General features: G+C 37.2%; 1 protein-coding gene across 5 annotated transcripts in view; it reads left to right on the top strand.

Annotated features, from left to right (window-relative positions):
- FRY (FRY microtubule binding protein) overlaps positions 1-21,816 on the top strand; it is a 217,630-nt gene that overhangs the window by 102,440 nt on the left and 93,374 nt on the right. For all 5 annotated transcript variants that reach the window (XM_074859862.1, XM_074859864.1, XM_074859861.1 and 2 more), the window contains 9 exons: positions 1,940-2,032; positions 2,127-2,225; positions 4,773-4,874; positions 8,618-8,721; positions 9,816-9,924; positions 10,843-10,929; positions 12,707-12,878; positions 14,619-14,751; positions 19,137-19,244. In XM_074859862.1, the coding sequence (XP_074715963.1) occupies positions 1,940-2,032; positions 2,127-2,225; positions 4,773-4,874; positions 8,618-8,721; positions 9,816-9,924; positions 10,843-10,929; positions 12,707-12,878; positions 14,619-14,751; positions 19,137-19,244 (1,007 nt within the window). The remainder of the gene's footprint in view (positions 1-1,939; positions 2,033-2,126; positions 2,226-4,772; positions 4,875-8,617; positions 8,722-9,815; positions 9,925-10,842; positions 10,930-12,706; positions 12,879-14,618; positions 14,752-19,136; positions 19,245-21,816) is intronic.

Below are 21,816 nucleotides of genomic sequence, written 5' to 3'. Positions count from 1 at the left end.
TTTGAGAGCAACTAGTACAGAGCATAGATTGACTATCATGAATACTTTAAATTAATAATTGCATCATTTTCTAAAAGGAAAGAAAACACTTTATGTTTAAACATTTTAAAAGTCCACATTCTTGCTGGTCCTGTACAATGGGTTCTGTTCCCATGAACAGGTTTATTTAGTTTAATCTTTTCATTTCCCTGTTTCCCTGTTGGAATCACCCTCATGGCTACCTGGTTTGTAGCCACTCATCCAGTAAAATACATGTTTTATATAAACCTCCATGTAAAGATCTGCTTATTGATGATGTCAGTGGAGTAAAAAATCGATGTTAGATGCCCGTAAGTAAGGATTTGACATTGGAATACAAATACACAGGCGTACAGGCATACAGAGCCATTTCTCTAAGTCCTGACCAGGAAGCACATTCTATTTCAGTTTTGCCAAGTGTTTTAAACCATATTTAACAACAAATTTAACAACACAGAAACAGCTCATTTTTCTTCTTACCTTATGCTTCATTATATGAACACATCTTAGTATGTGTTGACTTAATGTAAGTTATCCAGATCTGGCAAGATATCAAAGCAGTGTGTGTTCAGTGCACATGGCTAATATAAGTGAATGACTGTGGCACAGCTTTATGGCATGGCACTGCTGCATTCCAGTGTTCACTGCTGTTGAAATCAGTGGTAAAGCTCCCATATAGTGGAACTCAAAATTTGGGTGCAAATGATCTCTACCTTCCCTGACTACAGTATCTCATCAGGAAATTAGTTCTTATATATGCTACAATGCATCATAAGATGCACTGTGTATGTAGGAAAACCAGTTTTACTCAATTTGGTGAAATACAGTTTGATTTTTGTGGTGATTCATTTGTTAGTTTGACTATCTACATGCAGTGCTTCAGCTATAAACTCTGTCATACCAGCTCCTCTAGTAAAGAAAGGCACTTTCAGAGGGTGAGGTAATCTCAGGACTGAGCTCCAAAAAAGCCTGTCTTCCACCATGGAGTGCAGAAGCAGCTCAGGAAGGCTACTGCCTTTACATAGGGGCCTCAGCTGTGCGGCAGAAATGGCTGGAGTGACTGAAGTCATGTGGTGTAGAATCCTGATTGCAGCCAGGAAAGATTATGCATGGTCTAAAGTGTAAACTGCTCTGCATGCATGTGGAAGAAAAAATGTCAGTGGGGACCTTCCTTGTAAAGTCAGTGGCTGTTTGGGCCGTGGACCCAGAGAGGAAGAAATAACTGGAACAACATGATTTGTTGTCCTTAGAGAAGTTGTACAGAAACACACGAGTGGGTGGATGCTTATCTCCCCTCCCTCACTTCCTGAGCAGCACAGCTGTGTGGATAGTAGTTCACTGCATATTTAGGACAAAAGTACATTTTTACTTTCTCTCTCAGTCCCCAATTGCAGGCTGGAAATTCTGGTGGTTTTCACCACAGGTCTCTTCCCTCACAAAGCACAGTTCTATATTGACTTAATCTGCAATGGATCCTAGCAGTGAAGTTTATCCCAAAATATTTACAGTAAGATTGTTCCTTGCCTTGAGTGTCTTACCAGAGAAGTATGTTCCTTTTCTGGCCTCTCAGAGCATTGTGTAAAACAGTCCATGTGGGCTCTTGCTCCTGCTTCTGAAGGAGAAGGCATGAGGTCCACCCCTGAGTCCAACTCCCTTTCCATCCCCAAAACACCACCGGGCTCAGCTGGCATCAGTGGAGACTTTGTGTATTATCATGGTTAGAGTTAACAGATTCTTGATCTTGACTTAAGTCTTGCTTTGTACTTGCTGCAAAATGCAGATTTAGAAGTTAATAGACAGATGTTTTCTGTGGGATTTGCAAGATAAAAATAGTCCCTGACACTTGATGTGCATTCAGCAAACATTTAGAGGTCTTTATTCCAGCTGATATGCAACTGAAGTTTCTTTTGTTTTGTTTTAGGAATGTGCACATTATTTCCTTGAAGTTAAAGACAAAGATATCAAGCATGCACTGGCAGGACTGTTTGTTGAAATTCTTGTCCCCGTAGCTGCTGTGAGTTTATTTTTCAGGTTGTTTGCATAATTTCTTTAAATTAGATAAAACAGCTTGTGAAATAGTGTTTTATTAACATGACATTTTCTTTCAGGCTGTTAAAAATGAAGTGAATGTCCCCTGTCTGAGGAACTTTGTTGAAAGCCTGTATGATACAACACTTGAACTTTCCTCACGAAAGAAGCACTCATTGGTTAGTAACCCTAAGAAGCAGAGGCTAAATTTCTTTGTCAGAGATATCTCTGAGCAAGACTCTTGGGAAATTGCAAAACTTTTTTCTGCGTTTGGCTTTATAACCAATACATTTCTATTTGCAGGGAAGGTTATTGTGTTTGCAGAAATAGCCATGTTTATTTTACTCAGAATATGATCTAAATCAATCTGAATCAAACAGATGTTTTCAGCTTCTGGTTCTGTGATTATTAAATGGTTAGGTTTTCTCATACTTGTTATGTGTAAACATTAGGAAGAGAGGAGAAAGAATAGAGTTCACTTCTTGTCAAGCGAGAACAAATGAGGCATGTGGGAACAACTCTTTCACGGGGCTTAAATAATACATTGTAGGAACAAAAAAATGTATAACACATGCCCTTTTAAATCCGTAACTTGGCTACTGTGCAGCTCCCTATTTAATTTTTTTCTTGTGAGATGAACAGTGGCACTACAGTGTATTTTTGGAAGCATGAGTTGATCTGAATTAAATGAGGATCTGAGTCAGTTTGATGCTGGCTGCCTTAAGCAGTCTGTCTCTCCAACTGGGTCAGCGCATGTCAGCAATGCAGCGTTAGCTAATCCGTTTTGAAGTCTTGAACCTTTTAAGTAAAGAAAGTTGTCGTTTGTCCTCCCTCATTCTGTGAGAAAGTCAAAAAGACTTCCCTGTTCCCAGCAGTCTCAGCAAATGCTGGTCACTAGTGGTAGAGAATCTGCTGGGAGGACTGCAGGAGTGTCCTTGAGCTGTCTGCCAAGTTACACCAGTCCCAGGGCACCAGTTTCACCAGTGCCAGTCAGAGCATCCCCTGGGATGCAGTCCTGATCCAGTTTGAATTAGTGGGAGTCTTGGGCTGGATTTCTGATTTCACTCTGCTTGTGTTGGTGTCGCTCTGTTCCACTGCGCTGAGTTAATGAAACATTGTTGAAAATGCAGCAGGGTAAAAGCTTTGCTGTACAGTTTTTACACTAAATAGAGCTTCCCCAAACTGGTGGCTGTACTTGCCAAAGTCAATACTACGTGCTTGAGAAAGCATTGCACAGCTGGGGCTTTGCGTTTGATTGCTTGTCTACACATACCACACTGGAGGCTACATAGTTAAAAGTGACAAAATAGAAGAGATTCTTGTGAGGGTGTGATTAGAAATACAAACATTGTGAGGAGGAGGAGGAGGGGAAAGGCAAACAGTTGGCAGAAATAGCTGCAGTGCATATTTCCAGGCTTCCAGGAAGAAAGCACACTCTTTAGAGTCTGAAGAGGACCTTCCTTTCCAAGGATCAGTGTTTTGTGAGTCAGTGCACTCACGGTACAGGCAGGATGGGGGCATTCATCTTGCCTCATTTTCTATCTGAAAGTATCTCGCATGAGCTAGTTATTGAGGTTCTCTTGATAGTGAACAGAAATCATTAGGAAACTCCAGGAGATGGTTTGTATCTTCCCTCCTAAGGCTCTTCCTTAGGATGGGTTGTAACACTCTTGGGATATTACTAAGTTCTGTGATCCTGTCAAGTACTCAACTGTTACATTCTTAATGTTAGTACGGTAAGAAAGTCTTACTTGAGAAGACTTGAGTTATCTTCTCCCATATGTATTTTGGACATGAAGATTATAAAAATACAAATTAATGTACATTTGCTATTTGCTCAAGAGACTAGGTCTAACCTAGCTATAGACAATTTATGTTGTATACTACAGGAACAGAAGTTGGGGTTTATGGTGTGTTTATACTTTGAGCTGTGTCTGAAGTTAGAATTTTAGGGTTAGTTTTGGGAATCATTGGTCTTTAAGATATAAAGTTACCTTATTTTTGACTAGTAACTTTAAAGTCCTGATTGGGTATATTAGCATGACAACTGAAACAGAAATGTCTTGCTGAAATAGCAAAGTCAATTTCAAAATTAATAGGTGCATTTTAGCGCTTTTTTTAGTATAACATTTACAAGATGAGTGTCAAAGTAAGTGCTGACAAAGAGACCAAGTTCCAGTGTTTGAACTTCTGTGCTCTGCGTTCCTTCTTTTTATTTTTCAATTTGCAAGTTGTAATGACCATTGGATCCAAGCATCGCCTGTACTTCAACTCAATTCTTTAGTGTGTTTGACATGTCTCTCAGAACATATTGTGACTGCAGATTTTGGAGAGTAATAGGCATCTGAGTATTCACAAGTCCCAACAGTCTCTGTGGGTCCTGTTGTTATTATAATAAAGTTTAGTTATTTCCATGCTATCATTTCTCAGTTAACTGACAGAACTTAGCCCTGTGAGTCTGTAAAATTGTGGCCCATCTTTGGATTTATTATACTTCTATAAGTAGGCATTTGGTTGCTTTTAGTTCATCCGTAAAACATATCTGTAACAGCTTTAGAGAAAGGTTCCTTTTAAACTGTACTACTTAACAATGTGTTTATGTTGGCTAACATGTATTGCACAAAATGGAGGAGTTAGAACTTCAAGTTTACAGTAGCTCTATTAAGTTAATTTTATGTTGTGTAGACATGCAAATAATATGGTATCGACATCCATTTCCTGTTTAGGCGTTGTACCCTTTGGTAACATGCCTGCTTTGTGTCAGTCAGAAGCAGTTCTTTTTAAACAGATGGCATATTTTCCTCAACAACTGCCTATCCAATCTCAAGGTTAGTATCTTCTGGTTTTAATATGGTTTATTATTTAATTTATAATAATTTAATTTAATATAATTTAATATTAAAACTTCAGCATGCACTATTGATCTGTTGCAAATCCATTTTAGTTAAACATGCTGGATTATTGCTATTATCTGATTCCACACATAATTTTATTCCTGAATGTACAAATTCTTTAGCTGTACAGATTTTTTCAATAACAAAAAAGTATTCTTGTGCCTAGTTTGAATTTCTGCTGTTTCTCTTAACTCAAACCAAGCCTGAGTCAAACAGCTGTGAAACAGGGAAGATTGTTATAAGCTTGAGTGACATACCAAAACCGACCCAATATTAACTCGCTTTTTTTCACAAAAGGCATTCTCAAACAAAGCACTTGTTATTAATCAGAATGGAACTAGTTGCAGGATGCTGATTCCACTAACTGTTTCACTCCGTTAAGTTGCATTAAAAAACCCTAAACTGTTTTGTTTCCTCCATGTATCTATTCTTACTCCTTTACTATTTGTTAGACCTTTGAAGTTTAAGACTTAACTGCCCACTGCAATCTGCTGTGGTTCCTGGCCAGCACATACTGTTCAATACACATATGCTAGTTATCATTACTAATCTGGGAATATAGATTTTTCTGAAAATTAGGGAAATCCTGACAAATTATTTGAAACCATTAAAGAAAATATAAGTAAAGTTGCTCCTACCTTACCAGTTGAAAATCAAATTGGAATTCACCTCGCCACCTATAATTGATTGACGTATACTTCGATTCATAGGGCTCATAGGTTAATGTGGTGGCACATTCAGTCTTTAGTTTTGGGGTGATGTAGTTGAATACATGGCTAAATTAAGAACACGGGTGACCACTCTTCAGTCCAGAGGAAGAGATGCCCCAACCATTGAAGCAATCACTTTACCAGTCCAAGTGGCACCTCAGAGCCCAAACCAAACTCATACAGGTAGAAGAAGAGCTAGATCAAGAAGAAGGAGAAATAACTTCCATTAGAAGGAGAGTTGTGCACACCAGGACAGTGTATGGGACTCCACAATCTTGTGTGGGCTCCCGTGAACCACATAGTGGATCAGGTTTCTCAAGAGCCTCCACACCCCATAGAGCACAGTCTCTTTCCCAAAACCATTAAGGTCAAGCATACACTGGAAAAGCTAAAAGGTTTATATTCTAATCATATTTCTGATTTTAATATAAACTGGCAAATCTCTGATTTTACAGAAGCAAACTTTTCTCTTGAATTAATAAAGGAGACTCCTGCCAGGGTATGGAAATATTTGATCCTAGCCAAAGGGCATTTCATACTATCCTGTTGAAAGCAGTGTAAAAGTTAATAAGTATCGTGGTTTTGAAATGGAACATTTATCATTAACAAAACTTTATTTACAAAAAACTCTTCAAGACAGGAATTCTATAAACGAGTGAGTCAAAACACTGTGTTTCATTTAGAGGCAAAATTTTCAGTGGGAGCAACAGTTCCTTATCTCCAAACCACATGGGACAAGGAGAAAGCTCCAGTACAATTTGAGCTGAGAGTGCAGAACTTACTTTACAAAGAATGGGTCAAACAGTGCCTATCTCAGGAATGAATCCATGGGTACCAACACAATATCTTTTCAGCCTGAGTGGGCCAGACCTAACACCATATTATTGGAAAACAGAAAAGGAGGAATTAAAGAAAATGGGTCTCACTCCTGGCAGGCCCGTGGCTCCTCCACCAATCACAGAAGAGGCAGAGGCATTGAAATAGAAATTTCTAGAAGAGCAACAACAACAAAAGCCAGCAGCACTTATTAGTCAAGAAACAGAGCAGGTCCTGGCAGAGCTCTGTTTCCAACTGCTTGAATGTTCAAAAGGCCCACATCAACTTTGACAAATTTTTCAGCACCAACAGTGAGTTGGGCACAGCCAGCAGTGGTAAAGGAACCACATCCAGTGCCAGTATCTCCTGTTGAGAAAGTGAAGAAGATGTCAAATGTATTAGGCCAAATACTCATTGTCCTAATAGGATTACTGGTTGGGTTTTGCTTGTTGACAAAAATCCTCAAAATACTGAAGAGGCTCAATTGGTGGTAGACTTCTCTCAGTTTTCCAAAGGGAGACATGCTATGTGCTGTCCAAAGCACTGGGCACCCAACCACCATGCACTTGCACAGATCTCGCCTGTGGACATGCCCATGATTTGCTTGGATGTTTCTCAGGCTTTTTAGCATCTTCCTCTAAATCCTGCTTCTGCTATGCAGGTTGCTGTTTCTGATGGAAAACTAGTCTACTATTTTCAGAAAGCTCCAATGATATATCGGTCTCAGCCTTTTTCTTCTCCATCTCTTGGCTGCCCTCACAGCTGAACTATTTTGTGGCTGGAATATGTGGACTTTTGCTTATAGGGATGACTTCCTCCTCTGCCGCACAAGCTCTTGTTACCTTAACTCATTTAGCCACAGTGTCCTCTGTTTTCTTGAAAGCTTTGGGGTAATAATAAACTTTGCTAAACATACTCCATCACCTGTTGAAGAAATCAAATTCTTAGGACTGAAATTTACAAGGACTGACATGATGATATGTGATGAAAAATGGATTGAAAGTAAACAGGTTATTAAACAAATTAATTGTAACAAACGTTATGATTTTAAAATCCTGCAAAGCTTAATAGACCACATATACTTTGGCATTCCTTTTACTAATTATTCTATCATGTGCTACAGCCATTGTATGCTGTTATAATAAACAAAAAGGATTTTCAATTTTCTGTTGCATATAAAGCTTTATTTATAAAATGTGTTGTCAATGGAAATTGCAACCCAAGGACAGTGTTCTAAGTCTAAGGTTTTGACTGATGCCACACTGGAATTTGGAGCCATATCCTGTATCTTTAGCAAGTTGTGTTCCTTCCATTTTGCAGGCCCTAGACCAATACACGTCAAAAATTATTGATGGCATTGATCTCAGGTTTTTCAGTCAAACCACAGTCTTTGATCTGTGACTCAATATTTGCAGACAAAAATTCAGCTCTGCCATGGAGATTTGCACTGTGGGCCAGGCAAAACTTATGTCGGGTCAAAGTGTACTGGACTCCTTCAGAGTTTAACCCAACGGATGGCCCAGCATGTGGGACACCATCTGATAGGACTGCATATACTTGCACCCTACTCAGAAGCCCTTAAAACTGCCACGGAAACAGAAAACTGCATATGACGAAAGAGACCCAAAGCCAATCTTGTACTAGTTCAAAAGTTTCCAAAAATAAACAGCAATCCAGACAGATAATCCACTTCAGTCCAACTGATCCCAGATGCCATGTTAATTAGGTCAGCCTAAGCATCCACAGATTTTTGTCCTTTCACTTTTTAATATATGCAGTACATTTATTTATCTGCTGTGTTCTTCATACCAGGTCTCCTTCATAGGTCAACAGCTTTTGGACTGACAGAATTGACTGAAGATGAGGTTTTCTCTTCAGAGTCAAGTTGAGGTGGTTTTCAAATAGAGGTTTTAAATTGTATCTAATTTAACTAACTTGATACTTGGGTTTTTCAACAACTTAAGTAATACCAGGAGAGGTAGGTCAGATGCATAAGTGTCCTGCAGCTACAGGAATGGGGTACTGGGCAGCTGTGAGGCTCTATCTTTTTGTAGTGTCATTAGGAAAACTTGAACTTTAACATCCATTAAGTGTAGAACTTCCTTTCTAATTTGTGCCTGAAGTTTATTCTTACATTACATATTTGTCTAGAATAAGGACCCAAAAATGGCTCGAGTTGCACTGGAATCTCTGTACAGACTACTGTGGGTTTACATGATCAGAATTAAATGTGAAAGCAACACAGCTACCCAAAGGTAAGATGCTGTATTTGTAATGATAATCAGACCTTGTAGAGTGGATATTGCCAGTGGAGAGGTTTTATAGTTCTCCTGAATTCCTTTGAATTGAACTTACTTGTATCAGAACATTTGTGTCAGAAATAGCGTGGCCAGCAGGGACAGGGAAGTGATCTTACCCCTGTACTCGGCACTGGTGAGGCCGCACCTCGATTACTGTGTTCAGTTTTGGGCCCCTCACTACAAAAAGGACATTGAATTACTCGAGGGTGTCCAGAGAAGGGCAACGAAGCTGGTGAAGGGTCTGGAGCACATGTCGTACGAGGAGCGGCTGAGGGAACTGGGGTTGTTTAGTCTGGAGAAGAGGAGGCTGAGGGGAGACCTCATTGCCGTCTACAACTACCTGAAAGGAGGTTGCAGAGAGCTGGGGATGAGTCTCTTTAACCAAGTAACAAGTGATAGGACAAGAGGTAATGGCCTCAAGTTGCATCAGGGAAGGTTTAGACTGGATATTAGGAAGTATTTCTTTACAGAACGGGTTGTTAGGTGTTGGAATGGGCTGCCCCGTGAGGTGGTGGAGTCCCCATCCCTGGAGGTGTTTAAGAGTCGGGTTGACATAGCGCTGAGGGATATGGTGTAGTTGGGAACTGTCAGTGTTAGGTTAATGGTTGGACTGGATGATCTTCAAGGTCTTTTCCAACCTAGATGGTTCTGTGATTCTGTGATTCTATTGCTGTTAATAAAAAACTCAACTGTATGCAATGCGTTTTGTGGCACTGTCTGTTATTCTCCCACCTATTGAAATTACTGTATTAAGTGTTTCTGCTTTTGGAAGAACTAAAAATCTCTCTTTGCCTGGTTAAAGTTAGAAATATTTTTGTAGTGGCCTGTCATTGACTGGTTTATTGTTACTTGTAATGTAGTAATGAAATAAAATAATTACATTGAAAATGTAGCAAAATATCAGAACAAGATACCCCATTACATTTTCATTTCAAAGGAAATACATTCAAGTCTTTCTAAATGGAGTAGGATTTCCAACTTACATTTCACGGTAAATGAAGTTCTGCAAAGTCCAGAAATGTCTAATGATTTTTTTCCTTCTTTTACAGTCGACTTATTACTATTGTCACAACACTTTTCCCAAAAGGGTCTCGTGGTGTTGTGCCAAGAGATATGCCTCTAAACATCTTTGTGAAGATAATACAGTTTATTGCACAGGTATGGGGGAACCATGCATATGTCTTTCCAATTAATGAATAACTTGTTTTCCCAGTAACAAATTAACAAATAAGTAATCTTCTATTGTCTGAGTTTTCTGCAACCCCATTGTCAGTATCTTTCATCTAGGCAGTGATAGAATTATAGATTAAGCTGGGGTAGACTTCTTCTGAACAACAGGTTTTGATTAACTCCGTTTCACTGAAAATGGATAAAAACGTTCTCACTTCACATGTATTTTTTGTCAGTTTTTGGAATTGCCAGCAAGTCAGAAAATGCATTTGTTGACAGGCTCTGAATGTCGGTAAAGTTCAAAATAATAAGCCATATTTTGTCCTGATACTCAATCATTCCTGCTATATAGGGCAATGAGTTGCACTGCTTTTAAAGCAGTAAGTCAGAGTAAAACCTAGTTCAGCATGTAGTTGAAACATTTAGTTTTCATCAGTTCAAATGGGAATTGCTAAAATAAACTAACCTTCAGTGCTGGGAGTTTCATCTCTTTTATTACCTAAATTCAGAAAACGTTCCCATTGAGCAAAGCACTTAAGTACATACTTAGAGTCTCTGAATAGGAATGAATTAAACAGATGCTTAAAATCTTCCCTGAACTGTGCCATCTGTGAACAAGCTCCTTTTATGTAAAATACTATGTTAGTATCATAATTACCACAGTTTAAATGAAATAATTAAAAGCTTTATTTCCAAAATGGATCGTTTTCTATAAATTTTTGAATTTGTCAACATACAGCAGTGTTGAAAGCTTAGATCTGATAATATGTTCTGCATACTTCTGGAAATCTGGTTTTCTGTACATTTAAGTAAATCCTGATTAAACTAGTTTTCAACATTCTGTTGCCTTAAAATATGTATCAGAAGTGAGCAGCTTAATGATTTGCAATATTTTTACGATTTTAGGAACGTTTAGATTTTGCAATGAAAGAAATTATCTTTGACTTCCTTTGTGTCGGAAAACCAGCCAAAGCTTTCAGTCTCAACCCTGAGGTATGATGTGCATCTGCACTTTTTTGAGTTAGTATATATCGTATTTTGTTACATGTACTTTCTGGTTACATTCTAAGCATGCTTTTACCTTTGTCCAGTTTTCAGGCCAAATCTTGAACTTGGCTGGTTGGTAAAATACATCTGTGGACTTTGATCTGTGAAATGTCACATTGTTTTTGTCTATCTCATGTGTCCTTGGTGAAGATTATCAAATGTGAAGTAGTGCAAATGTAAAAAAAAAAAAAAGATAAATAAAACTATTGATCACAGTATTTCCTTATCACTCTGCTGTTGTTATATGCAATGCCTTAAACTATTTTAATATAAAAATAATTTTTCTGTAACAATTCCAATGTTTTTCAAAACAGTTTTACTGAAAAAAAGTACATGATGGAAGAATAATTGAAGATGACAAAAAAGAAAACACTCTATAAAGTTTTACCACTCTGACCGGTAAAGCTCCACTAGCATTAGTGTCATGAGTCAGCTTCCTAGTGCTTTCCCTAGAGAAAACAATCAGAAATTTGAAAAACTCAACAAAAACAAACAAAAAAGGTGATAAAATATTGAAAAAATCTCTTTAAAATAATGTATTTGCTTAAAATTTTGAAAACATTTTAATTTTAAATTTAAGAATAAACATGAAAAGTGAAAAGCATTTGTGATCATCTCATAAAATATGTCCATATTAATCTTGCAGTATTAAACAGTCATATCTATTCACTAAGATGTTAAAATAGAATGAGTTACCTTATGGAAATGATATTTTGTGCAAAAAATTATCTGGAAGAGTAGATGAAACTTCTTACTGTCTAAAGCAGCAGAAGTGAAAGGCAAGCTTTACTTTGAGCACAACTTTCATCTTTCCTGAGCAGAGTAAAGAAAAATGAAACAGAATTCTTGAGCAGGCAGTCCCCACCATGTTCTGGGTCAGTCACCTGCAGTATTGAGGAAGGTCCTGCAAAGGACATTGAGTATTAGCATTGCATGAAGCCGAGCTTATTGAGAGAATGGACATAGTCCTTAGCTTCTTGATGAATCAACATTTGAAATTTTACTGTTTCTCAACAACAATGTAAGTCCGAAAACAATTAAATAGTAAGGCTACTTTTTGATGTTCACACACTGTAGCATTCTAAAAAAAAATACCCATAATCTATGTAAATGCATCTCTGGGAGACTGTCAGTAGGAGAGCCTCTGCATTTTTGGAATACATTCCTGGGAAATTGAAAACATTCTGGTCTTTTAATCGTTGCAATGCAAAGCCTGCAAGTTTTTCTCTGGTGAATTCCCAGAAGGCATTCAGGTCACTTAGCCTCATCTTCCGGACGTTTTCACATTGCAGTTTCGGTGCTGAGCACCATTCCAGGCTATGCACTCAGTATGGTCAGCCCTGGGACCTTTCAAGACAGTTACTGATCTTTTTTCGTAATGGACCACACAGGATATTTGTGTTTAGCTGAAGGTCCAGTTAAGATGCATTGCTAAACTTCAGGTCATGTCCATGTGTTTTATACTGAAGACAAAAAGATAATGTACTAATGAAAGTACTTAGAAATAAAGTTCTGAGAGGAGAGAACACTGCTCATAGTGCAGATATGAATTCGCTATTTATTTCCTGGGCATTTTTTATAAAATATGTCAGACTAGTCAATGTAGCGAAGATACAGAAAAAAATGCTGGCAAGTGAATACTCAAAATTTCAGAGTGATTGAAGAATATGAGTAGAATATGGTTATTTGATTACGATACTCATTCATCTTCTGAACTTCACAGAGAATGAATATTGGTCTGAGAGCTTTCTTGGTAATTGCTGACAGCTTGCAGCAAAAAGACGGTGAACCTCCAATGCCAGTGACTGGAGCTGTCCTTCCCTCTGGAAACACTCTCAGAGTGAAGAAAACGTACTTGAGCAAAACTCTTACAGAGGAGGAAGCTAAAATGATAGGTCAGTAAGAAATGGACAATATAGAAACTAGGATGAGAAAGAATGTGAAAAAGTCTTCAGTACCTGATTAGAATAATTTACTATTGTTAAGTATTCAATTGATTTCTTTATTGTAAACATTTACTTTATTGTGCGTTCGAATGAAATGTATGGTTTAGTTTGACAAATACTGCTTTTTTTAATTATTTCAGGAAAGTCCTCAGTCATGCCCCACAAGTGGTAGCAACCTTGGTTTTGGAGGGACTTAAGTACACAGATAGTCGAGAATTAGCTTCTTTCGTTGCTGAATATCTGTGTTAATGCACGGATATTCATCTTATTAGAAACACTGCCTCTGTTCAGAAAATGTACCAGCTTTAAAACCCAGCAAAGATTCCTCTGATGTCTTCATTTTAATTGCAGTATATCACACCAAGTGAAACTTTCAAAATGGCAGAAACTTCTAAGTGTAAAATAGAGCTGAACTGAAGTGCCTAAATTAAAAGCACTGTTACCTTTGTCTTCCTTCGTAGTCAATGTAGAGAGAGAATCCTGTGCTGTAGAAGAGCTTCTGTATCATGGCCTGAAGGTTTCTGGTTTTGCTGGCAAAAAAAGAAAATTTGGCTACTCATCTTAGCACTTCATTAAGTCCCCAAAATTATGTGAATGAAACAAAGTCTACATATTTCTACATATGTCTGAATGAAACAAAGTCTACATATTTCACTAGCAGCAAAGACCAGTGTTGTATTGTTGCTAGATCATTGTAGTAATATCAAGAAAGCAAGCCGTGTAAGACCCACTGCTGTTGAAATGTACAACAGACATAGTATTTAGTGCTGTCACTAGTTCAGTTCGTTTTGGTTACTCCTTACGCATTTGATAATAAATGCTTGCACTATTTAATCCTTATATTTTGTTAGCAATTTCTTCACTATTTTATGACACAATATTCTAGTTTCCATGTATAACATGTAAGATTAAGCTAGGTAATTCCTGTATTTTCTTTTGCCTTCTACTCTGCCATTGAACTTTTTTGGTCATATCAGATCTGATTATGTCATTTTGAAATTCTAAGCTGACATTGTTTTTATCAGATAGGGAAGAAAATGACCGGAAAATAGATGATTAAAATATATTGTTCAGTATTAATATATAAAATTTCATTAATAAAATTAAAATTTTAGGCTTTGATGAATTAGTTAAGAGTTAATTCAGGTTTTATTTTTAAAGTGTCCATCATTAAAATGTCCATCAGCTGCTGTAAAGCTGTATGTCTAATACTGTATTTCACATGAAATGTCATGCCATTAATTTCCATACCAAATAAGTTTTAGCAGACCTCAGTCGGATTCCTGTTTTCTCTTTGCCTGTAGTTTTTAAACCTTGCTTCTGGATCAGAGCTTTTATTTCTGTCATGGAAAGTCACAAAATATATTGTAAAACTTGGCAAACTGTGAGACTTCATTTGACTATGTAGGGACATATTTTGACTAGGTATTTTTAAATTTTTTCTCCAGGAAAAATATGTGTGTTTATGTATATATCACTTGGGCTATTTTTACATAAAGTAGCATTCTTTTTGGAGAGAACAACATACTCTGTCTTTGAATCAGGATATCATTACTAGTGGAATATGCTATCTCATGAGGAAGACATTTTGTTTAATTCATGCAGCACAGCATGAGTAAGCAGCTTTCTTTTTCAAAATACACGTATCTATAAATATCCCGAATTATACAAAAATGCATATTATTGCAGGTATGTCATTATATTATTCTCAAGTAAGAAAAGCTGTGGACAACATACTCAGACACCTTGACAAGGAAGTGGGTCGGTGCATGATGCTAACCAACATACAGATGCTTAACAAAGAACCTGAAGACATGATTACGTGAGTGCTAAAGAACAGTAAATCTCATAAAATATTGAGATGTAATTTCAGAATTTTTTCTCTATTTGTGTCTGTCATGAGTCATCAGAGTAACAGCAAGAAACAGGAACATTTAGCTTAGTATACACTTTGAAAAACTGTATGACAAGTTGATTGTACTTCTTTGCATGTTGCAGTGTTTGGAATTGAACTGGTGCTCTTGATGTAGCGAAAATCGCATGCAGATCCTATGAACATTTAGGTGGTAGAAGATGAATGCCCAAACCTCTCAGCCCTGTTTTAGGGTATATTTGCACAACTGAACTTCAAAATGAATGCAACAAATTCTGTAAATCCCTATTAATAATAATGTTTCAAAATGCCCATTACTATTCATGCAAGTATTTTTGTGATAAGAGTCTTGGATTTAAGCACTACCCCACCGGAACAGAATCAAACCAGTATGTCTCAAGCAGTGTTGAACAGCAGCATTTTACACTCTCATCCAAAATTATTAATGAGGGAAGTTTCCTGGGGAAAGTTCTAGTGAGGTTGACATCTAGTAGACTTTATAGGCACAGAGACATCATTTGACACATGCAGAGTGCAGATTGTAGAGATGTCAACTGTAAGGAGACCTTGCATATCTTTCCTGTTAGAGGGGTGGGCATGGTAGTTATGCTAGAAGACAGACAACCCCCGGAAAAAAGTTTGAGGTGTAATGAAAAGGACATTGGTATCTTCAAGATTTTCTTTTTCATATACCATCAAAATAAAAAAGGACAACTTGCTAAAAGTACCATGAGTCGTAGATAGACTGCAACAACTGGCCAAATTCAGCTACCTTCTACAGCTGATAAAAGCTTTAAGTTTTAATGTCATTCCTCTGCCCTTGTTTGTTACTGTGACAGTGTAGATGAGATTGTAAACTCTTTGTGTCTTTAGAATTGTCTTTATTTATATTAAATACTAATATTACTATCTGATAATATTTCATATTTTTCTTACAGTACTATCCAGTCTAATGCTCAGTACTCACAGCCAGTTTTCATAACCATTTTGGGTATCCAGGCTCTTGAGAGAGGGAAAGTGAGTTCTGAAATTCACATTTTATTCCCAAAAGATAATTGCACAGTAAAACATTGAGCACTTAGATAAGAAGTGTACTTAACCTTAGCTGTAAGTGGTTTCTCAGGTTTCTCAGCATCACCAACGTTTTGTTTATTTTTAAAGTCAGTGAACAGATAGGCTTAAAAGAGTTCTAAATTTCAGGAATTCTTATGGTTTGGTAGTAACTTTTGTCACAGACATAAAGATTTTAAGGCTGGAAGATCTAGACATGTAAGTTACTGTACTTTTGTGTTGTACTTTATATCCAGATGAGCTGTAACTTAACATATATACTTGAAAGGAGAAACACATTAGAACACATTTTTAGTTGTTCTTCCAAGGAAAAAAAATATATCTGGGATGCTCAATTAATAGTCATCTAAAATCACGTGAACTCATGAAAAACATTATTAGCTGTTAGTATAAGCATTTAAAATGGCCCTTTTAAAAACGGCATTGTGCGTAACCAGAAAAGTTTATGTACAAAAGGTTTATGTAATTGCTTATCATTTTATTCACAGAACTTCATGCTTCACTAGAGTTATGTATTTATTTTGAGTTCTTACGGGCTTTAATACATAGATACCAACACTACATTTATCTGTATTTTAAAGTTATGGCTTTTGTCATATTTACATATAGTTAGTGTTACTGTGTAAGCTGAGTATCATGATATTTTTAATAATAAATAAAGTAAGAATCAGAGTGAATTAGCTAGGCGATGAATAGTCATAACATTTTAAAGTATACAGATTCTAGAATTTTCTTTGGCAGTGTTAGACATGCTTCTGTATTTAATGACTGATCCTTTAGGCATTTATTGTTGAAGTCGTAAATGCCACTCTGGAGAGTCTTACTAAAATCCCGACCAAGGAGCGTCCTTTGCATCGTCCACTGGGATATGAATTTCAATACTGGTTGTAATTACTTTCCAACATCTATTCAGAATAGGGCATCCATTTTTCTGACATACAAACTTGTTCTTGCTTCAAAGTACTTCAAAGATTTTTGCTGACAATACCTAACTAAAATCTGATACTGATGGTATGGAAACACAAGCTTCCAGGTGAGGACAGCTGTTGGTGTATTCATCCAGAGCTTGTCCTGTTGGGTCCTGAGTCAGCCAGAGATGACTGCAGAGCCCTGTTAGGCCCCTTTTGCCAGACACTTCACATGCTGTGCCTGGTAGCTCAGATAAGTTGGGAATCTGAGCCTCAGATTTGGATCTTCTCCTGCTAGTCTTCTGAGCAGCTGATAAGCCACAGAACACCCACAGATTTTATATTTATAAATAATTACTTATTTGCCTTCAGAAGAGTTTCCTCTCTGACTATTATTTTACATGTCTCCATTTTAAATGCACTAACTGTTTACCCTCACTGTGGACTGATAATAAGGAAATTCTGCAAAGTTCCTTTTCCATTTCAGGTCAGCAAGGAAGACTCATTGATTTGCCTGCAGATAAAATTACCAATGGAACTTTACTGTTTGCAACTATAGAAATATAGTATTTTGCACTAGTTGTTAATCAAATTAATATTTGCATTAGTAATAATAGTTCAAAGGGATTTGTTTATAACCAAATTCTCAGATGAGATGTTGTATTTTACTCTTTTTCAAGTCAGTTGCTGACACCTTCTTTCAAGTTCTATCTTTTAGGATACAGATACAGTGACAGAGATAATTAATTTTTGAAAATAGTTTCCCCTCATTGTACAATTTAAGTCACTAGATTAAAATCATACCATCATTTTATTAGTGTATTATCAAAGCTAATAAGTAGATAGGCTCTTAAGAGAAAGAATGGTGTTCACTACAAAACTGTCCTTAATCGTTGAATTCAGTAAGCCTAATGTCAGTTTATGCCTTTTCTGTACCCATTATTTCAGTGAATGCTCAGTGTTACTCTATCTTATTTTAAAAAATCTTATTTTAAACTTGTGAGATGGTATTGCATTCAGGATTTCTCTGTGACTGAACACAGAAATACAGTATCCAAATGCAATGTTCTCTGTTGGGTGGAGAGGCTAAGTAATGTAGTAAGCAGGGCATAGGACCGAGGTATAGGAAAACTAGGTTCATTTTCTGTTTTGTCACTGAATTTCAGTGTGGTGTTAAGTAGCTTACAATGCTTCTCGGTGTCTCTCTTTCTCCCCCCATTCTTCTCTAGTTCAACCAGAAGCATATTAAAGCAGCAACAGTCTTTCTCTGCATGTTTATAGTAGGGTCCCTAAATAGGACCTTGCTCTTCTGATTCCTCCAAAACATATTACAGGCTAATAATTAATAATATTGTGGGAAAGACTGTACAGTTTGAAATGCTATTATGGTTTGGTTATTTCCTCTATAATCAATTGTTAAATCATTGAGTTAAAAATCAGCAAATAAAAAAAACACATTTTGGGGTCTGTCTGAAAGACTTCTTTAATCTACATTCTTAGAAAAAACATTGGAAACAAATGTTTTACAAAATTACAAAAAACAACTGTGTCTGTTGTGAAAATAACCAGCAGCTGAAACCTGAGCTACTTTTAGAAGACTTAAGGACTCCCAACCTAGTTTTTGGTTCATGCTGAACTTTAGACTCAACCACTTTTCCAGGCTGTTAGGGAGCAGTCAAGCCATGCCATAGATTAGAGCAGGCTTGAGGCTACTAAAACATGTTTTAGCTGATCATGGTTGCTAAAGGGATCTATCTCAGGGAAGGATCAACAGACTCTCTGGCCATACCATACTCTCTGGCCACATTATGCTTCTTTTTCAGTGTAATAATGTGTGGTGTGCAGTTTCCACAGATCTGTGCCCTATTGAGGGCAACAGCTTGGATCTTCACTCTTGTTTGAGCTTCTTACATATCTGCTATTTGCTTTATACAACTGGTGTAATATAGCTGCACTGTGATGGGGAACACCCCAATTTTTTCCTCATTGCCTCATCCGAAGCTTGCATCACACAAATGCTGATCTTGATGGATGAATCCTCTTACATTATAACTCCATCTTGATATATCTGCCAGTTCCTCTCAGAAAGAAAGAAATGACTCGGTAATAATTGATTTTTCAAGTACCGTATAGATACAATGCATGAAAATTGTCAGAATCAAAACCATTCATTCAATGGAAAGAGTTAGTCATGTTTTCTTCTTATTTTATTTATAACGTCTAGCTTTCTGTCCTGATGTTCTCAGTAGGCCTCTGGCACTCCATTATGTCCAGCCCTTTTCTGAAAAACTGTAGGTGGATCATTTAAAACAGTTACTTGTTAAGCTCAGTCAAAATTCTGTTTTAATTTTTCAGTGGTGAAAGAAAACCAAAAATTGATCTGTTCAGAACATGCGTTGCTGCTATTCCTCGTTTGCTCCCTGACGGAATGTCAAAACTTGAGTTGATCGACTTGCTGGCAAGGTAAGCTGTTCAAGCATTAAATGACTGCTCAGAGGGAACAGAATGAAAAACTGAGCTGCAGAATGTGTCACTGTTTCTTAGACAAAACCATATACTTATAAAAGGTAATCTCTTATTAATGGATAAGACATAGAAGTCCTAGCATCTTTTTAGTCATTGTGTTTATGTTATAGACTCCTAATTTTAAAAGAGAGTAGATATGTCATCCAGAACTCTTTTCCATCAGTATGTAGGTTACATGTTATTCACTATTCTTCATGATACTCACCATTTATTACCTCTTTTTAACCATCATAGCATTCTGATTAACAGGAGAGGCCATCTCTTCTGTGTAGTGGAAAAACATGGAGATACCTGTTTAGTTTTGATTTATGATTCTCACATGTCTGTCTGGTAAAAAAGAATGTGCTAGATGTGGTACCTTTCTAAAAAAATTTTTACATCTATAATAATTACTTTAATTTTATTATTATTATAAGACATAAAATAAAGAAAAAGATAATATCCTCCCTGCTTGGGATCCATTGAATTTATCTAGAAAGACTTCACTGAACAAGGTAGTCTGCATCACATGACTGCTAAAACAGTTAGGTTTCAGGATGTCAAATCAGTGAATTACCGCAAATAATTATAACAGGTACTGGTCAGTACTGAAGAGTCTGTTACATTTCAGTTCTAGTATCCAAGTCAAAGATTCCAGCATGTGTTATTTATGTAAACATATTATGGTAGTAAATTGAGCCATGAGGCCCTTGCAGCGTATTGCTCTCAGGTAACTATGACAAAGCAATCTTTGCCACTCCGTTCTTGCTTTTGAAACATCTGTGAGGAATAGCAGATATACTGCAAAAGCAGTTTTTTCAGCTCTATGAACACCTGACTGTCAGTGATGTGCTAAAACAGTGAAACAATTAATTCTGCTAGTAGTAAAGAGTGCAGACAGCCAAACAAGCCAAAACTGCAGCCAGCAGTAGGTGTGCTGTGTTGCGTGGCCAGCTTGATTGCCTTGTGTTTACATCCTCTGCTGTAAATCACTTGTGGGTTGTTTTAAATCATTATATTATCATATTATACAGATACCGTATTAAATAGTTAACATCAATTCTGCTTAAGGGAAATGAAAAAGGACAGGTTTTCCTTTAATCCAATATTTCAACTAGCTTTCTATCCTTAGTCATGCCCTTAACTGAGCTGGTAGAAAGCACATACCCATTCTGGTCACAGCTCTTCAATCACACATCATTGTCCAGATCAGACCCATCAGACCCCAACTTAGGAAAGTTTGGAGACCAATGTGGATGTCTTCATAAATTAGTGCTTCCCTCCTTAAGTCTCACAATTGTCAATATAACCATTGGTCTGTCTTTATTCTATCATCAAACTTCACGCAGGAAAGGTCAGTTGTGATTCTTTAGCCACAATCAGTTTGTAAGCATTTCTTGGGTAATTTCCATGCCAGGACAACGCAAGCAGTAGGTCTGCTGGGTTATCTGACTCTGACTGTGAGAAGAAGTGAGACATCAAGAGGAGCTGAGGACAGCATCCTCAGCCTTTGCCCAACAAGGGGACCTTCGGGAAACTCTTCACATCTCCTACATGTACTCATGCTACAGCATCTCTGAGACTTTGATACCATTTTAAAAGGATTCTCCAGTATAAGCAAGGGAAATACAATTTAGGTAAAAGTAAGTGGATGCATAATAGGTTGGAAAGCAGTTAACAGACAGTTCATGGTTCAGGAGATGTATAATGTAGTGTTGAAATAACTGGGTAGGGTCTCAGTATTGCAGAGCAGGATCACAAAGTGAACACACACAAAAAGAGTGATCTTCCTATGAAAAGGCAAACCTTATTCACATGTATAAATAGGAATAAGTCTAATAGATTTTTTAAAAAGTTCTTCTGATCGAATCAGTATCAGGAATGCCTGCTTTTGAGAACGGTGTCCAAACTGGGTCATTGTAGTTGCAGAAGAGACTGACCAGAGAACAAGGGACAGAAAGATCAGTGGGTTGAAAGAATTAGGTCTATTTAGTCTGGGACAGCGTGGACTGAAAACAGTCTACAAACATACTGCTTCAGAGACAGAAGTAATAAACTGTTCAAGGAATTAATACCTGGCCTTAATATAAGTCTCCAGACTACTCCAGCACCAGAGCTGCTTCTACATTTTCTGTACTATCCCATGTTTATTTGGGTCCAGATTGACTACTTCTCCCAATTATGAAAAAGTAGTCCCAGGAGGTAAGTCTTTGCTGTTCTAGAGAACACTGCATTACAATGTTGTGTCTTTTCTGGGTCAGAGACTAAAATCAATACAAGGGTAATAAACTTCGAAGAGGTGAGGTTTCAGTTCCTCCCTGGTTTTGAAAAGAACCTGAGAAGCTGTTCTGCCAGGGATTTGTGTGGGGCTGTGTTGTTGGAATGGAAAGCTGTTTTCTTTTAGTAAAGATAAAATAACATCTTTTGGTTAGTGGGTTCTTTTATTCACAGTTTGGCTTGAATTTTTCATCCTCACAACAGATGTGTCTTTCAGCGGTTTCCAGAAGGAGTCTGTAACTCAGCAGCTAGA

Source organism: Strix uralensis, chromosome 2 (assembly GCF_047716275.1).
Source record: "Strix uralensis isolate ZFMK-TIS-50842 chromosome 2, bStrUra1, whole genome shotgun sequence".
In the NCBI taxonomy this organism is placed as follows: domain Eukaryota; kingdom Metazoa; phylum Chordata; class Aves; order Strigiformes; family Strigidae; genus Strix; species Strix uralensis.
The sequence above is the reverse complement of the archived record's forward strand: the minus strand, read 5'-3'. Positions and strand labels throughout refer to the sequence as shown.